Here is a 24,557-nt window from a genome sequence, read left to right as displayed (position 1 = left end):
GAGTTTGAAGAAAATGCAAAATGTTTTTTTCCCCTTATTCTAACCCAAGCAGCACTCTTAAGAATCCTAGAGATGCATGTTGGGGAGCTATTTACCCACGTTTTCTCAGGTACCACCAAGCCCTATCAACACTTCCGCTGTTGCATCCATGGCGTTTCTTGGCACAGCAAGAGATCAAATTCTGAGGGGATAGGTTGGCGGTGTATCGACCTTGGGACTGAATTGCTATGCGGTCAGCTGCCACACCTGCTTCAAAGAGAATATTAATTAATATTCAAACGGCATATAATATTGCCAAAATTTGCATAGCCCTTTTTGTCTGAATCATTAAACTAGTCTCTGAAACTTAATGGAACTTAAAGGCCAAATGTGATGCATATTCCAACACACTCAACCATGTCATAATTTCAGTCATAGTTTATGTCTGGTTTTGGCATTGCTGCGTTATGTCACCATCTTCAAAGTCTGTTCTGGTTCCTTGTTCTTTTCATGCTCTATATACTTCTGAATTCTTCATTAAGTAACCTGGCAAGTGAAACACCTGGCAAGCAAGAGTCATATCTTGCTTACATTTATATCACCTGTACTTAAAATGTGTGTGTATGAATATATATAATGAATATATATATATTCATTATATAATAAATGTAACTAACCTGAGGCAATCAGAAACCTTCATTGAAAATTTATCCATGTTAATCTGATATAGTGGAGTAAATTAAATTTTGGTTCTAAAACTAATTGAGACTAGCATGAATCTACAGTATAAACTATCACTAATTTATACTTATATATGGAACCTAGAAAGATAGTACAGATAAACCTATTTGCAGGGCAGGAATAGAGACACAGACGTAGAAAACAAACTTGTAGATACAGTCAGGGGGAATCAAAGAGCGAGACAAATTGAGAGAGTAGGATGAACGTACATACACTACCATGAGTTAAATAGATAACTGTGGAAAGATGCTGTATAACACAGAGAGCTCAGCTCCTTGCTCTGTGATGACCTAGAGGGCTGGGATGTGGGGATGGCTCAAGAAGGAGGTGATACATGTATCACTGATTCATTCTACGGTACAGCAGAAACCAACAAAACGCTGTAAAGCAACGAAACTCTGATTTTAAAAATTATCAAAAAGCTACATAGCACACTTTCGTGCAGATGTAGAATTCACCCTGTTTTATGTATATGTCTACCCTTTGTGACTGAACATTCTCTTTGTTTGAATAATTCCCTAGCACGGCTGTTGTCAATGTGTGTTCCTTTTCCCAGCACACATTTGTTCACCGCCTACTAGGTGGCAGGCACAAGACTAAGCAGTAGAAATTGCAACAAAGAACAAAATCAAGAGTCATCATCCTGACCTCATAGAATGATAGACTGGGGAAACTAATCAACCAGTAGCAGAAAACTATATATGTGAGCATTTTGATCATGCGACCATGATAATATGTGTGTGGAGATCACAAGAAAATTGGAGTCAGTGACATTTTGGTACAGACTTTTGTTGTTGTTGGAGACCTGATATAGTCTTCTTCTTAATCTCTGACTCACTTTTGATTAAAGGAAGCACATTCATAACCTCTCTTCTACCTATCCACTTTTCTCAGAAGTTATAGTTTTTACTCATCAAAATTATCTGTGTACTGGAACCCCTCACAGTGCTAGTTTAGAATTATTAAACTAGCACTGAAATAAATTCTTTAAAAATAATTCCTTTATATATGTATTTCTGTATATGTATTTATAAAATGTAACTACAGCACATGGACAATTCTGTAGTGTAATTGCTGGCATGTTTTAGATGCTCAGTGTGTGTTGGATCTATAACCTCCTACTTGCTTCTCAATTCTCATGTATTTTGTGCTAGGACATATTTCATAGGAGCAAAAATCATTATACCTCCATCTCTCTCAGTCTCAAGAAAATAATTCCCTGTTTCATAAAAGAAAATAGAACTTCCTTGATGCTTTGACTTTCAGTACAAGGGCTGAGAATCAAGTATTCCCATAACCACTCTCCAGTTCATAAAAGACTTTCACAAACAATACCGAAGGAGTCAGAAACCTGCCTCTGGGCTCACTTCTGGGACTTCTTGCCTTTCACTTTGGGCAGGTCACTTCTTTTGTTTGTGCCTCTTTTATAAAAGCAAAGGCTTGAAAATGGGGACTTCTACCTTCCCTTCCAGCCCCATGAATCTGTAGATTCCAACCAAAGGATAAGAGCTTTAAATTCTAATGATATTCAACATGTTGCTCTTATTACAGACATTCCTGAATCTCAGTGAATGTTTAACCCAAATTCTCTTGAAATACTTAGAAAAGGTCAGAAGATTTAAGAATGACTCAGTTCAACAAATTGTTTCCTGCTCTTCATATGAAAACTTTCACCGGGCTTTACCTCTGAGACTCACACTGCTATTTTTCCTGCTTAATTTATTCCTCTCCAAATTTGCTCTGCAGCAGGCATCACCCCTACCATTTGGAACTCCTTCGCCTCTTAGCTTCTGACATCTTGCTTAAATTTTATTTAGCTATATAACTATATTTTTATATGTGTGTATATTTTTAATTGTCTTCTTTATCCCATTTTATACTTTTTAGCTTCTTTGAAAGACAGCTTTTCTCATTGTAACTACTGCTATATTGACTATGCAGGACACAAAACTGACGTCCATTAGGTAGAGGACAGATGGACTTAGCCTTGTGCTGAGGCCGTCTATGGGACTGTAATCAATGGACTCCAAAAAACAGAGCCCAGATCAGCTTAGCAAGTTACTCTCAGTATTTCACAGCAAATATCTTTCCTAAGACCTCTTCAGAAATGCTGGTCTAGCTTAAAGTAAAATTATTACATATCCCTTAGGAGGTGTAATACATTAACCATATAAACATAAAATGGCAAACGATGTATCTGATTAAATCTGTCCCCATCCATTTGAAACAAGGCTCAAAGAGATTCCCATGCCAGAGAATGTTTACCCTGAGGCAATAAGCATTATCATAGAAGTAACAGATGGAGATGCTCCAGGGTCAGCTCAACCAAATGCATCTTTTCTAGAACAAACTAGCTTGTTCTATGAAGTGATGGTATTTAGAGAAAGTATCAGCACTCCTCTGTCCTAAGAAGTGTCACCCTTCAGAGCCTATGAAGTTATTTCATGATGCATTCGGTACTTAGTCTGTTTTTAATGACTCTTGGAATTATTTCTAAGCACAGAGCACCGTTTTATGAAACTGATCTTTGAGAGTAGACAATGTTGTGTGAGGTCTAATTGTTGTAATACAATCAACACATTTTGAGGATACTTTGGAGACCAAATCTTGGGATTAACCTGAGTACTGATGGCCTGGCTCGTGAAACTGTATGAAGTTGCTGTAATAGAGGTATGTCATTCCTCACACTGCTTTTAATGAACTTTTTTTAAGTCTTTACTGAATTTTTTTACAATATTGCTTCTGTTTTACGTTTTGGTATTTTGGCCAAAAGACATGTTGGATCTTAGCTCTCCCACTAAGGATCAAACCCACACCCTCTTCACTGGAAGGCAAAGTCTTAACCACTGAGCCACCAGGAAAGTCCCTCCTTACACTTTTGAAGTAATTTGGAAACTCCTCTTGTTAGAAGATCAGTTGTATCACTGTAGAGTCAGAATCTACAAAACTGATTTTATCTAAAATGAGATAAAGCCCATTTAATCCATTATCACTTAATTCTGAAGTTTCTACATCAAATATATTAATTTCATAATTAAATATATTTCTGAAGATCTAATCAAGAGAAAAGAATATAAGAATTATTTGTCTGTATAACATACATATTAGGATTGCAGATAGTCCTATGGGTAAAGAGGAATCTTATACTCTTCTTATGATCTGCCCTTAACTCTCAAAGAACAAACAAATTTTGGCAACTTTTCTCTGTTGCTCTTTTGATCTACTCTCTATTTAAAATGAGTCTGGGATGATAAAGACCAATTTCAGAGTAAAAATGGATTTTTATTTCATCTTCAGGCTGCTTTCTCTGGTCAAAGTAATATTTTATTTTATTGACCAAGTGATAATATTTAAATGTTCTAAATTAAAAACTCTTTTAATTACTATCCCAGGGTCTAGAGTAAAAGGGAGAATTGGTAAGGAAGTAATTAAAATGACTTTATTACTTGCAGTGGAAAAAGCCCAGGATGCAGCACAATTTTTTTGATCCAAAGGGCCATGGGTCCATCCAGGCCATTTGTAAGATGCAATAAAGAATTCTGGAAGATCAGTAGTTTCAGCTAAAGAAGCCTAAAGAAGAAAAAGAAGCAAATGTGTCAGAGATTTTCCAATTTATCCCAATAACCATTATAAGAAATCCCCATGCCCTGTTATAAAGTTTTTTACATTCAACTGTTATAAAGTTTTGTACATTCAACTGTTCTGAATGACATTTCTTAAATGTATTATCTATGTAACATATCTATTTCACTCTACGTTTAAAAATAGCAATTCAATGTGGGGAATCATAACATAGTACAAAATTGAAAGAATACATAGAATGTGTTTTCTCGGTTACTATATAATGCAATAATTTTGGCCACTGTTTTTGTTATCTTGAATATCCTGAGTTTTCTTACTAAAAATGCTGCTATTTAGGTGATGGGATAAAAGTGTCAAATTCTCAAGTAGATTGTGGTAGAGTGTCTGTGTGAAAACTCAAAGAGTAGTGCCATAGAAATCCTAGAAATCTGGGTGGTTTTTGATTCTTATGTCATCAGATTGGCCACACTGCAGAATCTTGGAGTTGGAGCAGAATAAGTTTGCTTCTCTGAGTAGATCATTTCAGAGACATAGACACGGTCTCAAAGTCTTTCTACCTGGGACAGAAATACACCTACCTTATACATTACTCATACCTTCATTACTGGTTAATCAGTGTGCTTTTAGGAATTTATAATATTAAGCTGCCCCATGTTCTAGAAAAAGCTAGATTATCATTGTTATTGCAATTTATCACTTTAGAATTCTAATTTAATAATGGAGCTGGGCTATTTCCCTTCTGCTCTGTGGAAGTAATAAAGGTATAACACATTTTTGCAGGGTTGAGCTATTCAGAATTTGACATCCACTTTCCAAAGTTCAGAGAAGGCAATGGCACCCCACTCCAGTACTCTTGCCTGGAAAATCCCATGGATGGAGGAGCCTGGTGGGCTGCAGTCCATGGGGTCACTAAGAGTCCGACAGGACCGAGCAAATTCACTTTCACTTTTTACTTTCATGCATTAGAGAAGGAAATGGCAACCCAATCCAGTGTTCTTGCCTGGAGAATCCCAGGGATGGGGAGCCTGGTGGGCTGCCGTCTATGGGGTCACACAGAGTAGGACACGACTGAAGCGACTTAGCAGCAGCAGCAGCAGCAGTTCCAAAATTGGGCCAGAGGACTTTGTACATGGGAGGTATGCAGTGAATATCTGATAATAATGAGGAAATACACATCTATCTGATAGATTGCACAACTTTAAGAAAATCATTTCCTCCCCACAGGCACATTGTTATAATAATAGCATTTATTTATTTTTTATGATTTACTGTTTAAAAATAAAAGTATATTAATGTATAATCCTTCTCCATCAGAAAAGGTGATAGAGAAACAATAGGCAAAATACCATATTTATTGAAAACGTATTTACAGTATTTATCACTAAGTCAGATCAATTCATGAAGCTCACCTGTCAGATCTTACAAGACTTTTTACCAATTATTTAATATTGCTTTTCTTTAAAATAAGCCCATAGGACTTGAGACCCAAGAAGCATGTGTTACCTTGAAATTTTATTTACTTTATGATACCAGACAATCTGATATAATAAACACAGGGCAAATTTTACATCTCATTACTCCATGATTATTGCATTCCTCTATAAAGTAAGAATGTTTTCAAGAGCTAATAAAGAAAAGTAAACACCACAGAATAACAGCTTTTAGGAGTTGGTAATGAAGTCTGACTTCATTAAATGATTTTTTTCCCCTTGGTCAAAGGATAACTTAATAAAGCAAAAAAGTAAAGAGGATCAGCTGACAGAGACAGAAATTCCAAAATGACAGTGACCTAAAGAGGCAAAATTTTAATTTTAAAAAGTTTTACACTATTACAGATGGCATTTTACTTTCATTGTAATGTTAAAAAATTTCAGCCACATTCTGTTTCCAGAATAAGATTAGACAAACTTGAACAGTCTCCCACCTTAATATTTCAATTTTGATTAGAGATTAAATATCCTGTGAATAAATGTAAGAATTAAAAGCATTGGTGAATGCTGGAGAATATTTTACAATAATTGTTGCATTTAATAGAATCAAAATCTCTAAAAGTAATGGAAACCCAGTCACAAAGCAGATTGAGAACTAACTAATCAAATTCTGGACATTTTGGACAGTGTTACTAAGAGCCCATGTCTGCACAGTATCTACTTGGTGAATCACCCCTTCATCCCCTAGTTGCACTTACTCCAACTTAAATGTGGATAATGAGTGACCCAAGAAGTCAACAGAAAATATTATTCTCTTCTGAGCAAGTGCAGGGGCCATGCATACCACGAAATTCCTTCTAAGCTACTTAATACTGGAGAAGAAAGGGCTAACTTCCAGGTGCTAATGGCAAAATGAATTTTTCATCTTCAATAATATTTGCCTTCATGCCTGAAATCTGAAAGAGTTTTGCTTTGTTACTTGGCCAGTTTTGGTTTTTATACGGAACTAGTTTCTTGTAAATATCATTAATCAGTGACCACACTATGGCAGATGGTGCCAGTCCCTCAAGGCTCCTGCTTTGAGTAGGCTTTCTTTCCATCTATAAGTTTTAGTGATAGCAATTTTAGTTCAGTACCTGCAGGCTCAGAAAAATAACTATATTTCTTGGTCTCCCCTGGCTCCCAGGTGTGGCCACATTACTAAGTTCTGTCCCATGGAATTTTACCCCTTTTTATTTATCCTTTTATCTTTTTTTTTTGCTTGAACCCAGGACATTGTCAAATGTAAGAAACATCCTAGCTTCAGAGGTGTGATAATAAAGAAAATGTGCCTCTGGAAATTGATGAGCTGCTCTCTCTTAAGATGACTTTCTCAGAACACTAGTTCTGAGAAATTGTAATAGATAATTACAAGAGGAACAGCTGATTAATCAAACAGTTCTAAGAAACACCAGCTTTAAAATTAAATAAATAGTCTTTTTTGTCCTCACTGCAATATTTTTTATAAACTACCTAAGTGCTGAGAGGCTGGAAGAAACAAAAATAATATTTGTGATTCTTAATATGCATGACCCAATGCAACGTATTCTACTCTATTTCATTTGCTTTAACATCCTTTTTGCTGTGAAGTAGATCAGAGGACTAGTGTTTCATGGAACTCACTTTGGGAAGAATCATCATATAGACTAGATAGTTCTAATTTGGGGAGTCCATGTAGCCCAGAAAGACCCTAAAAAATCATCTGGAAACAGACCATCACCCATGTCCTCCAGCTGCCTTTTGTCTTTAGAAGTGAAGTGAAAGGCATTCAGTCGTGTGCGACTCTTGTGACCCCATAGACTGTAGCCCACCAGGCTCCTCTGTCCATGGGATTCTCCAGGCAAGAATACTGGAATGGGTTGCCATTTCCTTCTCCATGTCTTTAGAAACTTTAGTTAAAGAATGAGTTTAATTAAAGGAATGAGAAAATGCAAAAAGAAAGGAAAACAGTGAAGCAAGACAAAATAATAATACTTTAGCCATTAAACAAAGTCCAAGGCCTCCTTTAGTTATTCCTCAAGTACTCTAGATAAATATTCAGGTCATGTTTTGAGCTGTTTCGAGCTGTTTTGCAGACACTGAAACCCCCACCAGGTGGGAGAAGTTAACTATATGCTGCCACAAGGACTTAGATCCCAGACCGCTTCCAACCAGAAGGTTAATGATGTGGACTCCCACTTGCCTCACCACCAACCAGTCAGAAGAACGTCCACAAGCTCACAATGCCCTCTTCGACCTGTTGCTGTAAAACTCACTACCCTCTCCAGGTCAGAAACACAGTCTTGAGGGCGCTAGCCCGCTGTGCCCTCTTGCCTGGCAAAGCAATAAAGTTATTCTTTTCTGTCTCACACAAAACTCTCTGAGTTTCTACTCAGCACCAGTGAACAGAGGCCATATTTCGGCAGCAGCCAAAGAGCAGGTATCTATTATATAAGCACACCTCAGGAATCCCCTCAGGAATCCCCTCAGGAATCCCCTCAGGAATCTACTTTCTAACCGCCCCCAATGTTTGTTCCCAGGAAAGGGAAAAAGTAAATTTTCACATTTCTCTATCAAAGATAGGTCCTGTGGTGATCAATTCAGCCCCACGATGTTGATTCAATTACATCACAGTGCTATGCATCAGGCTTCGACTAGTAAAGAAAATAAACTAAAAACTCAGAAACAGACTGATAACACATTCATTCTGCCACAAGTTCAGCTGAATAAGGAGTGAGGACAGTGTGTATTTCCTCAAGCCTGCTGAAGGGTTTGTGATTCTGTTTTGAGGAGAGAGAGAAAGAAAAGAGAGAGCCTGGAGGAAACATAAAGAAATGCTTGATGCTGTTCGAATTTCAAAACGCTTGTTTCAGAGACATCCAATTCTGCCCCTGGTTCTTCACCCACAGAGTGGAGGAGATGCTGGAATGAACTGAGGGAACTGTGCACTTAAAGTCCCCCAAGACATCTGCCTGTCATGTTCTTCTGCCACATCACTCACACCTACTGTATGCTCTGACAAACCTAGACAGCCTATTAAAAAGCAGAGACATCACTTCGCTGACAAAGGGCTGTATAGTCAAGGCTACGGTTTTTCCAGTTGTCATGTAAGGATGGGAAAGTTGGACCATAAAGAAGGCTGAGCGCGAACAATTGATGTTTTCAAACTGTGGTGCTAGAAAAGACCCTTGAGAGTCCCTTGGACAACAAGGAGATCAAACCAGTCAATCCTAGAGGAAATCAACCCTGAATATCCATTGGAAGGACTGATGCTGAAGCTGAAACTCCAATACTTTGGCCCCCTGTTGTGAAGAGCCGACTCACTAGAAAAGACCCTGATGCTGGGAAAGATTGAGGGCAGAAGGAGAAGTGAGCAACAATGGATGAGATGTTTGGATGGCATTACCTATTCAATGAACATGAATTTGAGCAAGCTCTGGGAGAGTGTGAAGGAGAGTGAAGCTTGGCGTGTTTGCAGTTCATGGGGTCGCAAAGAACTGGACACAAAGACTAAACAACAATAACATGATGGGTAAAAAGGACCTTGGGAACAGTCACTCTGATATTTCCCAAAGGTACCTCTCATCGCTCAGTATTTACCAACACTAAAATATACCTCAGAAAATAATAAACAACTGCCTCCTAGAGAAATAGACTTAGTCAATCAAATACTATGTTTTATCTAGATAATGATGATCCAGATAATGAAGTAAAATTTCCTTTCTCACTTCAATGATCAGTGGTTTTAAAAGTTATATAATATATAAAATGTTATTTTACTTTAACTTCCAACAAACAAAAGAAAAAGATAATATTTTTTATTTGTTGGTGATGCCAGTTTAGACACACTAATATCATGCATATTGAGTGTCTGAGAAAAGATGTACTAGTAAACAACGAGGTTATCCCCCAAATTTAGAACATGTTTATATACATCAACCTGATACCATAAAATGTAGAAAAGTTACAGGCTTTAACTGTTTGTTATTGCTTATTTATTTGGCTGCATCAGGTGTGAGTTGTGGCATATGAACTCCTTAGCTACTCCTTTAAATGTTATACCAGCTTTATTAGTGTTTTAATAGTTTCCAAATAGCTCCACCTAAGAGGTGAGTCTTACTTGTGATAACTTAGTTAACTTCATTGTTCTTCCAGGGAATGAATAACAAAGCTATTAAAATTATATTTTTTGACTAAGCCAAGTAGAGAAACGAACTCTGACTTTCCCCATCTCTGTTTGAAAACAATATCTTTTATTCAAAATATTTGCAATGTTTATAATAGAGTATAACTCAGGGAAGCCTCTTAAAGTTATCTCCCAAATTCAATGTACTTGAACTTGATGCCTAAAAACAATCAGGTACAGAGCTGTTCATTTGATTAGATTAGACTTGACATGATTTGATTTGATTTGATTTAGGAGCAAAGTAGAGTTTTCAGGTTCACCAGAAATACATAAAGTCCATCAGGGCCAATAAATCCAGAACAACACTCTATTTATGAAATAAAATGCTCTAAATAATGAAGCCTTTCATTATTTAGCTCTTACAGAATTTATCTATTTCAGAAATCTGCTATTCTCCCAAGGTTAATGCAAGGAAGAAAGAATAAATTTATATATTATATAATAACATTTCTGTTATGCTCAACTATTATATGAGCATAATAGATTATGCTCAATCTATTATAACTGTGTGGTAAGTACTTATTATTTATCATTTCATGGACTTCTCACAGGCCTGTGAGCTGGGTACCTCTGCTATAACCATTTAAGCCAGTCTAAATAAGATCCAAACACACAGCATGCAGAGCTCATGTCCATCAGGGCGTATGAAACACAGCCATGTGACTAAATGCACTGGCTACATGTACCTATCAACAGACCTCAACTGTGTTGCTTTTGTTGGCTTCAAAGGACCTCAGTTTTCAGTTCAGTCATTCAGTCCTGTCTGACTCTTTGCGACCCATGGACAGAAGCATGCCATGCTTCCCTGTCCATCACTAACAGTAGCCAATTTTTCCTACAATCGTAAGAATTATTTTCTTTCTGAGACCCTGAGAAACCTTTGTTTTATCCCTGAATGTATTTCTGCTCCCTCCAGCACTTTTCTTTCAATATTTGGCATCTCCCAAGTGTGTTCTGTGGAATATAAATCCTGTGGAATATTAGCCATCATTATAAGCAAAGGAGAAAATGTTCTATGATGTCATGAGTTTAGGAAACATGGGGTTAAAAAAAATGTCAATAAAGGAAGAGTTCTCTTCAGTATATTAATGAATAGTGTAACTCTTTGGAAGAAAGATACACCGCTTCATAAATATACATGACCATAGATAGGACATCTTTATACCAAACCTTGCAGGATTGATGGCTAATGGCACATATGTTGAGAAATATTGAAATAAGTCTGTGTTTTCTAACCTGTTTTAACTGTGTATTTAACAGTTTCTAACCTGTTTTTCTACCATAAAGAGAAAAAAGTCTTAAGTGGTAGAATTTTAATTTTCAGGGAGCTATGGTCTTCCAAAGACCAGCTCCCCTCAGTCCTATTGTGAATTTATCAAGACAGTACACAAAGATCCCAGTGGGCTGACAGAGAATTGTTGGTTAATCTAATTTAGAGGAAAACAATTTGGAACAGGGTTGTCCAATCAAGACATTATTTTGAACAATCTCAAGAAAGCACCTTTAAGAAAAAGTTAGGCAAAGGCTGATCAGCCGATGTCATTTGACTTGACGGTAGACATAGATCTAAAGTGGAAAGAAGTGAGTCTTCCTACAAAACAAGGATCTGCACGGTCTAGGCAGGACCTCTTGCCCTCTTTCTTTCCCCTCCCTTACTTACTGCAGTCAGTCTTCTTGTACCAGGGAAAACAATCAGTTTTTGTTTCCTTTTGTCTGCTGACACTTAGGACTGTCATCCAGGAAGAGCTACCAAAATCTTTAAGCTAGACTCTTTCCAACCTCCCATAATCAATATATTCTATTCCTCATTGTTACACATCACAGTCTACAAAACTTCATTTGGGTTGAATTAATTCATACTTTGGGGGTCTCCAAAATCACTGCAGATGGTGATGCAGCCATGAAATTAAAAGACACTTACTCCTTGGAAGCAAAGTTATGACCAACCTAGATAGCATATTGAAAAGCAGAGACATTACTTTGCCAACAAAGGTCTGTCTAGTCAAAGCTATGGTCAGGTATAGTCATGTATGGTCATTTTCCAGTGGTCATGTATGGATGTGAGAGTTGGACTATAAAGAAAGCTGAGTGTCGAAGAATTGATGCTTTTGATCTGTGGTGTTGGAGAAGACTCGTGAGAGTCCCTTGGACTGCAAGGAGATCCAACCAGTCCATCCTAAAGATCAGTCTGGGTGTTCATTGGAAGGACTGATGCTGAAGTTGAAACTCCAATACTTCAGCCTCCTCATGCAAAGAGTTGACTCATTGGAAAAATCTCTGATGCTGAGAGGGATTTGGGGCAAGGAGGAGAAGGGGACAACAGAGGATGAAATAGCTGGATGGCATTACCGACTTGATGGACATGAATTTGGGTAAACTCTGGGAGTTGGTGATGGACAGGGAGGCCTGGTGTGCTGCAATTCATGGGGTTGCAAAGAGTCAGACACGACTGAGTGACTGAACTGAACTGAATTCATATAGATTAACCAGTTTTTTCTTCATATTTATATGATCATGGAACTCTCTGTAGAAGACCTGTTGATAAGCCTCTAACTTAGCTCAGAAGACATATTACGGGAATAATGGCTTCAGTCAAGCCAGGAAGCTAGGAAGCCAGCTAGAGAAGATAAGAGCTTTCCCAGGAACCAGGGATGACTCACAGTTCACCTCTCCCACTCAAGATAAAGAGTATGACAAATCTCAGTTCTCATTCAGGTAATGTGCTCAAGGAAAAGGACACATCTTGGGCTGGTGATGCAGAGTTCTCAGAAAAACCATCCCAACACTTGGTAACTGCCTATCCAGTTAGTACAGTTAGTATGTAACACACCATCCTATGTTTAAAATTGTATTTAAAAAATGTGTGTGTGGGGGGGAGTTATCCAGAAGCAAACACACACAAAATAATTCATTTCTACAGTATTCAGAGTCCAATTGATAATTGGGGGTATTTCGTATTATATGTAGTCACCAGGCTAAGAATTAATCTATTTTTAAAGCTCTTCTGTAGCAACCAGTTTAACTCAGTTCATTTGATCTCATGTTATTCACTGAAGTACTTGTTATGTTTCTGATTTTCTAATATTTGACCAGATACCAGGACAATTTCAACACTCACAAATTTTTTGAAGAGACTTCAGCCCTCAAGCTACTGTACCTTAGAAATGGGAAGCTATTTCCTTGCTTTGTATCAACAGAACTCTTACAGATCAGCCAGATTTTCCTTATTGCCTTCCTGGAACTATTTGGCAACTTTATTACATTAATTCATAGTGCCAGGTAATTTAAATTCTCCCATATCACTAATCATTTTTCATTTAAATATCACTTTAGTGACTTTTATGCAAACAAATCCCCAGGAGCCAATAAGTGATTTAGAATTAGATTTCCTTTTCCTATGCTATAAACTGTGGCAACCTGGGGAAAAAATGTACCTCATTTCCCCTAGAATATAAAATACTCTAAGTTGCAAGAAAATAGAGCTTCATAAGATATGTTAGAAAGAATTCAGAGAAAATGTATATTGACACCTAAATGAGTATTTGGTTTAGTGGGCCCTCACTAGAAGCAAGGGGAAAATATTCCTTATTAAGAGGATGAATTTCTTATTTTCCCAAATAATTCTGTCTCTTTTTATCCAGATAAGGACAAAAATGAAAAAGAAAAAACCAGGAAAAAGTACCTCTTTTTCAACTGATCATATAATTAAGTCACTCAAAGTTATAATAACCTCTAAAGATGTTATAATTTACTGATTGTAGAAAAAATCCAAAAATATATCTATTGTAGCTGGTCAGTCACTCAGTTGTGTCTGACTCTTTGTGACCCCATGGACAGCAGCATGCCAGGCATCCCTGTTCATCACCATCTCCTGGAGCTTGCTCAAACTCATGTTCATTGAATCAGTGATGCCACCCAACGTCTCGTCCTCTGCCATCCCGTTCTCCTCCTGCCTTTCCCAGCATCAAGATCTTTTCTAATGAGTTGACTCTTCTCATCAGTGACCAAAGTATTGGAGTTTCAACATCAGTCCTTCCAAACAATATTCAGGATTGATTTCCTTTAGGATTGACTGGCTTGATCTCCTTGAAGTCTAAGGGACTCTCAAGAGTCTTCTCCAATGCCACAGTTAAAAAACATCAATTCTTTGGTTTTCAGCCTTCTTTATGGTCCAACTCTCACATGCGTACATGTGAATTGGAAAAACCATAGCTTTAACTAAAGGGACCCTTGTAGGTAAAATAATATCTCTGCTTTTCAGTACACGGTCTAAGTTTGCTATAGCTTTTCTTCCAAGGAGGAAGCATCTTTTAATTTCATGCCTGTAGTCACCATCTGCAGTGATTTCGGAGCCTAAGAAAATTAAATCTGTCACTGTTTCCATTTTTCCCCATCTATTTGCCATAAAGTGATGGGACCAGATGCCATGATATTAGTTTTCTGAATGTTGAATTTTAAGACAGCTTTTTCACTCTCCTCTTTCACCTTCATCAAGAGGCTCTTCATTTTCTGCCATAAGGATGGAGTCATCTGCATATCTGGGGTTATTGATATTTCTCTGGGAAATCTTGATTCCAGTTTGTGCTTCATCCAGCCCAGCATTTGGCATCATGTGTTGGAGAAGACTCTTGAGAGTCCCTTGGACTTCAAGGAGATCCAACCAGTCCATTCTGAAGGAGATCAGCCCTGGGATTTCTTTGGAAGGAATGATGCTAAAGCTGAAACTCCAGTACTTTGGCCACCTCATGCGAAGAGTTGACTCATTGGAAAAGACTCTGAGGCTGGGAGGGATTGGGGGCAGGAGGAGAAGGGGACGACAGAGGATGAGATGGCTGGATGGCATCACCGACTCGATGGACATGAGTTTGAGTGAACTCTGGGAGATGGTGATGGACAGGGAGGCCTGGCGTGCTGCGATTCATGGGGTCGCAAACAGTAGGACACAACTGAGCGACTGAACTGAACTGGACTGACTCAGCATATAAGTTAAATAAGCAGGGTGACAATACACAGCCTTGATGTACTCCCTTCCCAATATTGAACCAGTCCTTTGTTCCATGTCTGGTACTAACTGTTGCTTCTTCACCTGCATACAGATTTCTCAGGAGGCAGGTAAGGTGATCTGGTATTCCCATCTCTTTAAGAATTTTTCAGTTTGTTGTGATCCACACAGTCAGAGGCTTTAGTGCCATCAATGAAGCAGAAGTAGGTGTAGTCAATGAATCATATTTGCTGCTTAGAAATATATCTAAGCTGATCATTTCACAAAGATATCTGGTTCCAAGATTAAAAGCCATTTTGCTATTTTGAACCTGAATGGGTCAAAGTTAACTGATTCTACAGGAACACTCAGTACCATTTGGGGGACAGATCTTTTAAAGTCCTGGCTCTGCCCATGATATGGAACAACTTAGCTGTCTATCAACAGATAAATGGATAAAGAAGATATGGTACATGTATATATACAGTGGAGTATTACTCAGATATAAAAAGGAACAAAATTGGATCATTCTTAGTGATGTGGATGAAACTAGAGTTTGTCATACAGAGTGAAGTAAATCAGGAAGAGGAAAATTTTGCATATTAATGTATATATTATAGAATCTAGAAAAATGCCACAGCTGAGCCTATCTGCAGAGCAAGAATAAAGATAAATACATAGAGGAAGCAATTGTGAACACAGTAGAGTGAGGAGTGGCTGAGATGAGCTGAGAGACTAGCATTGACATATATACACTAACACGTATAAAATAGATAGTGGAAAAACGGCTTCTTGTACACACAGTGAACTCTGCCCAGTGCTGTGATGACCTAGAGGGGTGAGATGGGAAGAGGGGGGAGGCTCAAGAGGGAGAGAATAAATGTATACATAGAGCTGATTCACGTTGTCGTACAGCAGAAGCTAACACATTGTAAACCAATTCTACTAGAATAAAAAAATTACAATAGTATAGTTCTGGCTCTGCCATTTAAATAATTCTAGGTGGCTTCTCTCTACTTCAGTGTGACTTAGCCTCTCTCTTTCTCAGTGTTCTTGTCTTCAAAACACAGATAATGACAGTACCCACTACATCAAGCTAAGAATTAGATGAGATAATGTATGAAAGTGCTAGTAAGAGTGCTTGGCACACAACTACTCAATCCATGGCAGCTATTATGATCTTTTTGCATACTAGTTATAATTTAGCAGAGTCTGCTACTGGAATGTGAATTGGAATAATAACTCAGGGGATTACATCTTTCGAAAGCAAAGCACAGTAAACATTTAATGAGAAACTTGTGGATTTACAACTCATCCAACAGCAAACAGCAGCACTGCTTGCTCTCAAATGTTGAGAGCAGCCAGGAACTGACATCTTCATTCCAGAGTGAAGTGCCAGTTCTTTAGCAGCCTGCACATTTGTTCTCTGGGCTTTTTCAAATTTAATTTTTATTTTATATTGGAGCATAATTGATTTTCAATGTTGTGTTTGTTTTAGGTGTACAGCAAAGTGATTCGGTTTGTCTATATGCAAATATTCATCCTTTTTCAGATCCTTTTTCCATGAAGTTTATTACAGAATATTGAGTAGAGTTCCCTGAGATATACAGAGTGTGTTGTGTTAGTCACTCAGTCATATCTGACTCTTTGAGACCTCATGGACTGCAGCCCTCCTGGCTCTTCTGTCCATGAAATGCTCCAGGCAAGAATACTGGAGTGGATTATCATTCCCTTCTTCAGGATATCTTCCTGACCCAGGTATTGAACCTGAATCTCCTGCATTACAGACAGATTCCTTACTATCTGAGCCACCAGGAAAGCCCCAAGATATACAGCTCTCTTTTTTTGATTATCTATTTTATATACAAGGGCTTCCCAGGGAGCTCAGTGGTAAAGAATCAGCCTGATACTGTAGATGCAAGAGACACAGGTGGCAAAGAATCGGACCGTACAGGCACGCACACAATGTGTATATGCTAATTCCAAACTCCTAATTTATCCCTCCTCTCCACCTTTCCCTTTTGGTAACCATAAGTTTGTTTTTGAAGTAAGTCAGACAGAGAAAGAAAAATATCCTATGATATCACTTATATGTGGAATCTTAAAAAAAGAAGTACAAATGCCCTGGGCATTTGTAACAGGTGTTGAATATAATCAACATCTCAACTGAGAGGTCCACACGTGGGGTAGTAAAGCTGCACCCCAAGTTAGAGATTTGTGATAACTAGAGAAGGAGAAGTCTCTTTATCCAAGACACCTACGATCAGAAGATAACACCTCTCAGGAACGAAAGGGAAAACTAATTCAGTAGCACAGAGCATGAAGATGTTAGGAAATGTGGTAATTTCATGAGTGTGCCAGCTTGTCAGGCAAAGTTTAAAGGTGTCCTTTAAATGAAAAATGTGAGGATTTTTTAAGATAAACTTCATTAATCATCAAAGCACACTCATCTGCTCAAAACTCACTATTTCAGTAATTTTAAATGATTTTATTTGCAAAGCAGAAATAGAGACAGAGAGAGCAAACGTATGGACACCAAGAAGGGAAAGGGGGTTGAATGGAGGGAATTGAGAGATGGAGACTGACATATACACTATTGATACTGTGTTTAGATAGGTAACTGATGAGAACCTGCTGTGTAGCAGAGTGAAGTCCACTCAGTGCTCTGTGTGACCTAAATGGGAAGGAAATCCGAAAAAGAGGGGATATATGTAAATGTGGGCTTCCCCTGTGTCTCAGTGGTAAAGAATTCATCTGCAACACAGGAGGCACAGGAGACGTGGATTTGAGCTCTGGGTCAGGAAGTTTCCCTGGAAGAGGAAATGGCAACCCACTCCAATATTCTCACCTGAAAACTCTCATGGACAGTGGAGCCTGGTGGGCTACAGTCCAAAGGGTCACAAAAAGTCAGACACCTCTGAATGCCTGAGCATATGTATAATTACAGCTGATTCACTTTGCTGTACAGTAGAAACTAACACAATATTGTAAGGCAACTATACCCCAATAAAAGTTAATTTTTAAAATTGCTTTAAATGCACCTATGAACACACTTATACAAACACACATATACATGAATCAAACTGAGCAAATACTTACGGTCACTTCGTTCATGCTCAGAAGCAGGGGGCTGGGTGGTAAGGTGCCAAGGCGGTATTTGAAACCTTCCTCTAATGTCATTCCCCAGAACTGGCTATAGTTCTGGGCTGTCCATCTGCCTTACAAATGAAAGAGAAAGAATAGGTACAGGTTATATGATGTCACTTTCATCAATATAGGTTCATGTGTTTTTCTGAAATTATACAGAAGCAAGTCTGACAAAACTGGAACCATTACTGAAAACTAGGTATTTGTTATATTAATGATGCACTATTGATCACTCTAATATGGAAGCATATCACTCTTCTTAAATTAGGTCTACGTCAATGATTTAAATAACTCATATGAGGAAACTAAGGCTGTATCAACATAGACTAAATTTAAGAATATGGAATCTCTACGTACGGTGAAGTGATTTTAGTAAAAGGCCAATATATGTAGTTTCTTTTAAAAATCATTAAATGCATTTTAGACAGAAGCTTGAATGTTCAGGAATGTATAGGTTAAATAAGGTAATGTTTTGTTTATAATTTAGATTTGAAAAGAAGTTGAACGGTGTAAAAAGAAGTATCCATGAAAAATTGAAGACAAAATAGTTACACTTAAAAAGATTATAGCAATGCTAATTAATTTTATTTAAATATTAAAATAGTCTGTTGCATATAAATGAGTTAATTTGTGTTAAGTGCCCAATAATCTTAGTCATTATTAACAATAATATGAATTCAATTGATGTAAAATTAAATGACAAAAAAGCACATACTTTTCTAGAAACATATTTCATGCCTTACATAGAAAAGGAAGCTTTGTTTACAAAATCTTATGTTGATATTTGAAGAAAATTCCTTAAGAGATGATAGGAGATGACAAATGAAAAAAGATGAAAAGTAATTTAATCAATTTTGATTAATTTAATCAGAAAAAGATGAAAATAATTTAATCAATGTTGTTTGAATTAGCTACAACTTGAGGACAATATATTTTCAGTACTTAAGTCAAAACTAGACTTTATCCTGTTGTGTTTACCACCAAAATTGCTTATAATGTGAAAGAGTCTAAGGAATGATTCAAGATACAACTTAATTTTCAATAATATGCCTGACAAGTTAATGCTTTTCTTTTATAAGATCTGCTAGTTCATAAAACCTTAAGCAACTTAGACCCACTATTTTTAAATATAATGTCCATCATCCAAGGAATTTCAATAAGGAAATTTCTGAATATATTAGATACCGCAGCCTTTATTTCAGAGACTACCAGGACCAGCCTTAGGCAAGATCATGATGTCAGTAATGTATGTTTTTGGTGCTCTAGACTAGTAGCCTTCAAACAGTGAGATATTTGTGGGTCTTTTAATTAACCATTCAGTTTAGTAAACAGGGACCAATTTTAAAAGATAGAATATGGGAAAAAACAACAGGAAATATTAGAGTTTATCAGACAGAGTGAGAGTAGGTACTATTTCTATACATTTAAGTATATGTAGAGGTGCACACACACGTGTATGTGTGTGTGTGTGTTGTGTTTAGTCAATAAGTCATGTCTGATTCTTTTGTGACCCCATGGACTGTACCCCGCCAGGCTCCTCTGCCCATGGGATTTCCCAGCAACAGTACTGGAGGGGGTGGCCATTTCCTTCTCCAGATTGTCTTCCCAACCCAGGAATCAAACCTTCATTTCCTGCATTGGCAGGCAGATTCTTTACTGCTGAACCACCAGGGAACTCTGTATATTATATATCTTTTTTTTAAGAAATTTAAATATTGAAGAAATATTTAAAATCTTTTTACACATATATATTTTCTAAAAAAATAAATTTCTATTATGATTTATTCCAAGATATTGAATATATTTCCCTGTGCTACCCAGTAGAACTTTGTCGTTATCCATTCTATATGTCACAGTTTGCATCCACTATCTCCAAACTCCCAATACATCTCTCGCCTACCCTGCTTCCTGCTTGGCAACCACAGATCTATTTTCTATGTCTGTCATCACTTTCCAAGTTAGCATTTACTGAACCTTCTTAATTTATCGATCATATTCTCCAATAAACACTGAGAACATAGAAATAAATCAACTTCTCAACCTTCAAAAATCTCATACCCTAAAAACTGACAAAGAGAGAAATGACTTCAGTTTGCATTATTTATTAGCAGTAGGTCAAACCCCGATCAGAGTAGAGAACTGAAACATAACTCTGCTTGAAGCAGTTAGAACAATTTTTTACAGTGACTTTTCAATGCTCATCCTAGAAGAATGTGAATGAGTTAGGTAGCCAGATGTGGGAGAAGATAGAATTTATTCTAAACAAAGGCAGCTCTGGAGTAAAGCAGATTTGAAATTGGGAAGCACATATTACAGAAGAGGAGATATGTAATGCTTAAACTATGAGAGACACCAGAAAGACAGGCTGGAAAGAGTGTAAATGATGAGGTGGTAAAGCATTTGGGCCAAATTGTCATTTATGCAGAGGAGCGTAATTATATTCTAAAGCAATAGAGTGTCATTGAAGAGTTTTCAAGAACAAGAGTGACAGAAGCAAAGCCTTGTCTTAGAAGGATAGCCATGAAAGTATAAAGGATTGGTCTGAGGTTTCATTAGGCTGGAAACAAAAGAAAAAGTCAGATCACTTCAAGCTAGGCTTGATCAAGAAATGCACTAGAATATAGCATAGAAATATAGGACACAAATTTCTAAAATAAGCCTATTAAGAAAAATAAGAGCCTAGTGACTGACAGTGAAGAGGGGAAAAGCCTGAAATTAACTTTGGATATTCTGGCTTAGTTAACAAGGCAGAGGGAGCTGCCAGTAACCAAGCACAAGTCAAGGGTTAATCTTTTTAGTTGGTGTATTTTTTATTTGACACATCATTGAGAAATCAGGGCCAACTTATTCAATAGACTAAACATTGAGCTCATAAAAAAAAAATCAGGTTTAGAGATAACAATAGATTAAAAGTGGGCACAAATTCTTCGCCATTTCTTCCCATTAAGAAATGGAGTTCATTTCTCCAGCTGTTGATAATGAGCTGGCCTGGTGACTTGCTCTGCTCAGTAGAAAGCAGTGAAACTGGCAGTGTAAAAATTTCAAGTCTTGGCCTCCGAAGGGGCCATTTCTAGCCTCCACTTGTGTCCTGCTTGAACACTGTCATTATATGAAGAAGCCAAGACTGTCCTCCTGGAGACATGTGGGCCCCCAACAACCAGCACCAACCACCAGCCATGGGAGTGAGGCCACCTAGACAGTGCAGCCCAGCTAAGGCTCCAGATGTCTGTGGACACATGAGTAACCCAAGGAAAGAGCCTCAGCTAAGCTCATCCTGTATTGCTGATGTGAACATAAAAATAAAGCCATGGGTGTACATGTGTTCCCCACCCTGAACCCCCCTCCCACCTCCCTCCCTACCCCATCCCTCAGGGTCATCTCAGTGCTCCAGCCCTGAGCACCCTGTCTCATGCGTCAAACCTGGACTGGTGATCTATTTCACTTATGATAATATACATGTTTCAACGCTATTCTCTCAAATCATCCCACCCTTGCCTTCTCCCACAGAGTCCAAAAGTCTGTTCTTTACATCTGTCTCTTTTGCTGTCTCGCATATGGGGTCATCATTACCATATTTCTAAATTCCATATATATGTGTTAACATACTGTATTGGTGTTTTTCTTTCCAACTTACTTCACTCTGTTTGATAGGCTTCAGTTTTATCCACCTCATTAGAACTGATTCAAATGCATTCTTTTTAATAGCTGAGTAATATTCCATTATGTATATGTACCACAGTGTTCTTATCCATTCATCTGCCAATGGACATCTAGGTTGCTTCTATGTCAATGTATGGCAAAAATCACTACAATATTGTAAAGTAATTAGCCTCCAATTAAAATAAATTAATTAATTTAATAAAAAAAGAAAATAAATAAATAAAGCTTGTGTCCCTGTTTGAGTTTCCTGAGCCATACAGCAAATCTATTTTACATATAGTAATGTAAGGTAAGTTTCCATGTTACTGTATCAACCTAGAGAGGTGGGATGGGGAGGGAGACGGCAGGGAGTTTCAAAAGGGAGGAGATGTATGTATACCTATGGCTGATTCATGTTAAGGTCTGACAGAAAACAGCAAAATTCTGTAAAGCAATTATCCTTCAATAAAAAATAAGTTAATTAAAAAAAAGGATCCCACTTGTTGCAAGGTACAGCCAAAATAAAGAGAACTTTTAAATAAATAAATAAATAAAGCTTGTGGTTTTAAGCTACTAAATTCCAAAGTGATTTTGTTACATAGCATCAGATAACTGAGACTATCTCTTTCTCCCTTTGTTCCACTAACTTGCTGGTTATCATTTGTGCTACGAATTTGGGATTTACAACAGCCCTATCATTAGAAACCTTTTTACAAAGCTATGGCATGTGGGCTCCTCAGCTGGATTGTAAATTCCTCTAAGACATTATTTATTTGTATTCTCAGCAGTGCCAAAAGGGAAACACATGTTTTGTTAATATTAATTGCATGAAAACATAATACAAGGAACAAATAAGCACCAAAGTAGGTTATGTAGAATGAATAAAGGCTTGGATCTAAATACTACCAAGATGACAGAAATAAATGCTTTAAAGCAAAGGCTGCATATATTTCCATGTAGGTTATTTTTTAAAGAGCCTAAAATAGACATTGAATGATATAAAGTGATTTCATTTTCAAACATGAAAGCAACTTGAACATCAGAAACAGTAAATATCTGAGAATTAGAACTTTCTTTTAAATTCAAGGACAGTCTGTCTTTTCTTCCCTGGTAAATAATTTTAGAGTTAGTCCTTTTCTTCATCGCTCATCTCTTTTTGTTACCTCTTGCAGGCAGAGAGCAAATCGGCCCGGATGGTGTGTTCAGGCTCTCTCGGCCCATGTTTTGTAAACAATGAGTATGTAACAGCAGAGATCATTTATAGCACTGCACGCGCATGTCACGAGGTACTCACTTGGTCACAGGTTGTGTGCAGTACACATATATGTGAGCTCCACTCATAAACTGGGGGTTTTACTGTAATGTCATGGCTGTGTCTGTTGGATCAGTCATGAGAGGAGAGAATTGTATGGCTGCTGCATCAGCCAGGAGAGAATACTGCTATGGCTGCTGAACCAGCCAAGAGAGAGGCTGTGCCAGCCAGCAGAGAATAAATGTGCCTGCAGTTCCTGTGGTCCCTCAAGTCTCCCTCCAGCCTCTTAGCTCATGGCTTGCCTTCCCTGGGTTCAAAGAACAGTGTACACAATGAGATACAGCAAGACAATTGGCACCACAAACAGGATGATCAGCGATACAATTGGCATAGTTGGCAGGATACCCAGCGAGTAGGGGAGTCTGAGGCTCCACTAGACGGAGGAAGCCAGTGGCCACCAGATAGCATATGGTCCTGTGTGGCCTCTGTTCTCTTGACATGGGCTCCAGTTGGAAGACTGGGAAGTGGTGGACGGTTCACTAGATAGTATTGAAAGGCATTACAGGCAGCGAGTTCCCATTTGCCGAAAAAGGCAGCACGAACTGCCTAGCACTGTGGGGTGGGTTTTCCTGACTGCCCTGAAGGTGAATATTAATAGTGCTCACTGTGATGCCATGCTGGTAGGCAGTGTGCAGAGACACTTTTAAGAACTGGAGCAGCATATACTGGTGTTAGAGCCAGAACCCCGTGACCCTGAGGAACCCAGCATCTCTGATAGCGAGGCGGTAAGTGACCGTGATGATGAACGTTATGAGCCCGTGGGTCCCCACTTGGCAGCGAGGCCCACTGTGCAGCAGAAAGTAAAGCATGAGCAGCCTCAGGCCAAGGTGGGGGGGGGCGGGACGGGCATGGTCAAGGGCCCCAGTGTGACGGAGTTCATGACATATACTCAGGTGGAGTTGGCCAGCTTGGGTTAGCAGTTTCAGCAAACACACAGGAACACATGGAGGCATGGCTTTTGCGACTTTGGGACACAGGGGTGGGCCCGGCACCTGAGAGGCTTTGCAGGTCCTTACTGAGAGAAGCCTGGGAGAAGTCAATGGCAACCCTACTCCAGTGTTCTCGCCTAGAAAATCCCAAGGACGGAGGAGCCTGGCAGGCTACAGTCCATGGGGTTGCAAAGAGTCAGACACAACTGAGCGACTTCACTTCACTTCACTGAGAGAAGTAGAGAGACAGCAGGCAGGATGCCATTTTGAACGTGCGACGAGCCCACAGGGGGCCCGAGCTAGCAGGGGTCCCAACTGGGTTATGCAGATGCAAATGTGGGCTAATTTATGGGGAGTGTACTGTAAAGGCCGTGCCCTCAGATTTAGAAAAGTGTAATCATGTGGGTGGACTGTGAACACCACAAAAGATCCCTTCCTTGCAGGGTGGGCCTGGTGCCTGTGGGGGGTTTGTGTGTCCTTAATAAAAATTCCGCAGGAGTGGAGTTGCCTGTGGAGGCTTTCCTACAATCTCACAAGGACAGATGGTGCCCTGGACTTGGCCATGAAAGATGGAGGCACTCCACATGCGGTGGGCGGCTCTTCTAGCACCATG

At 38.5% G+C, this 24,557-nt stretch overlaps 1 protein-coding gene across 1 annotated transcript in view; it reads right to left on the bottom strand.

Moving 5' to 3' along the window:
- Positions 1 to 24,557, bottom strand: part of TINAG (tubulointerstitial nephritis antigen) — a 107,361-nt gene that overhangs the window by 67,184 nt on the left and 15,620 nt on the right. The window contains exons 4-6 of the mRNA XM_040249181.1: positions 18,017 to 18,131; positions 4,167 to 4,290; positions 96 to 246 (exon numbers count right to left, since the gene is read on the bottom strand). Coding sequence (XP_040105115.1) covers positions 96 to 246; positions 4,167 to 4,290; positions 18,017 to 18,131 — 390 coding nt within the window. The remainder of the gene's footprint in view (positions 1 to 95; positions 247 to 4,166; positions 4,291 to 18,016; positions 18,132 to 24,557) is intronic.

Source organism: Oryx dammah, unplaced genomic scaffold (assembly GCF_014754425.2).
Source record: "Oryx dammah isolate SB20612 unplaced genomic scaffold, SCBI_Odam_1.1 HiC_scaffold_11, whole genome shotgun sequence".
Lineage (NCBI taxonomy): Eukaryota > Metazoa > Chordata > Mammalia > Artiodactyla > Bovidae > Oryx > Oryx dammah.
This window is presented reverse-complemented; position numbering and strand designations above follow the sequence as displayed.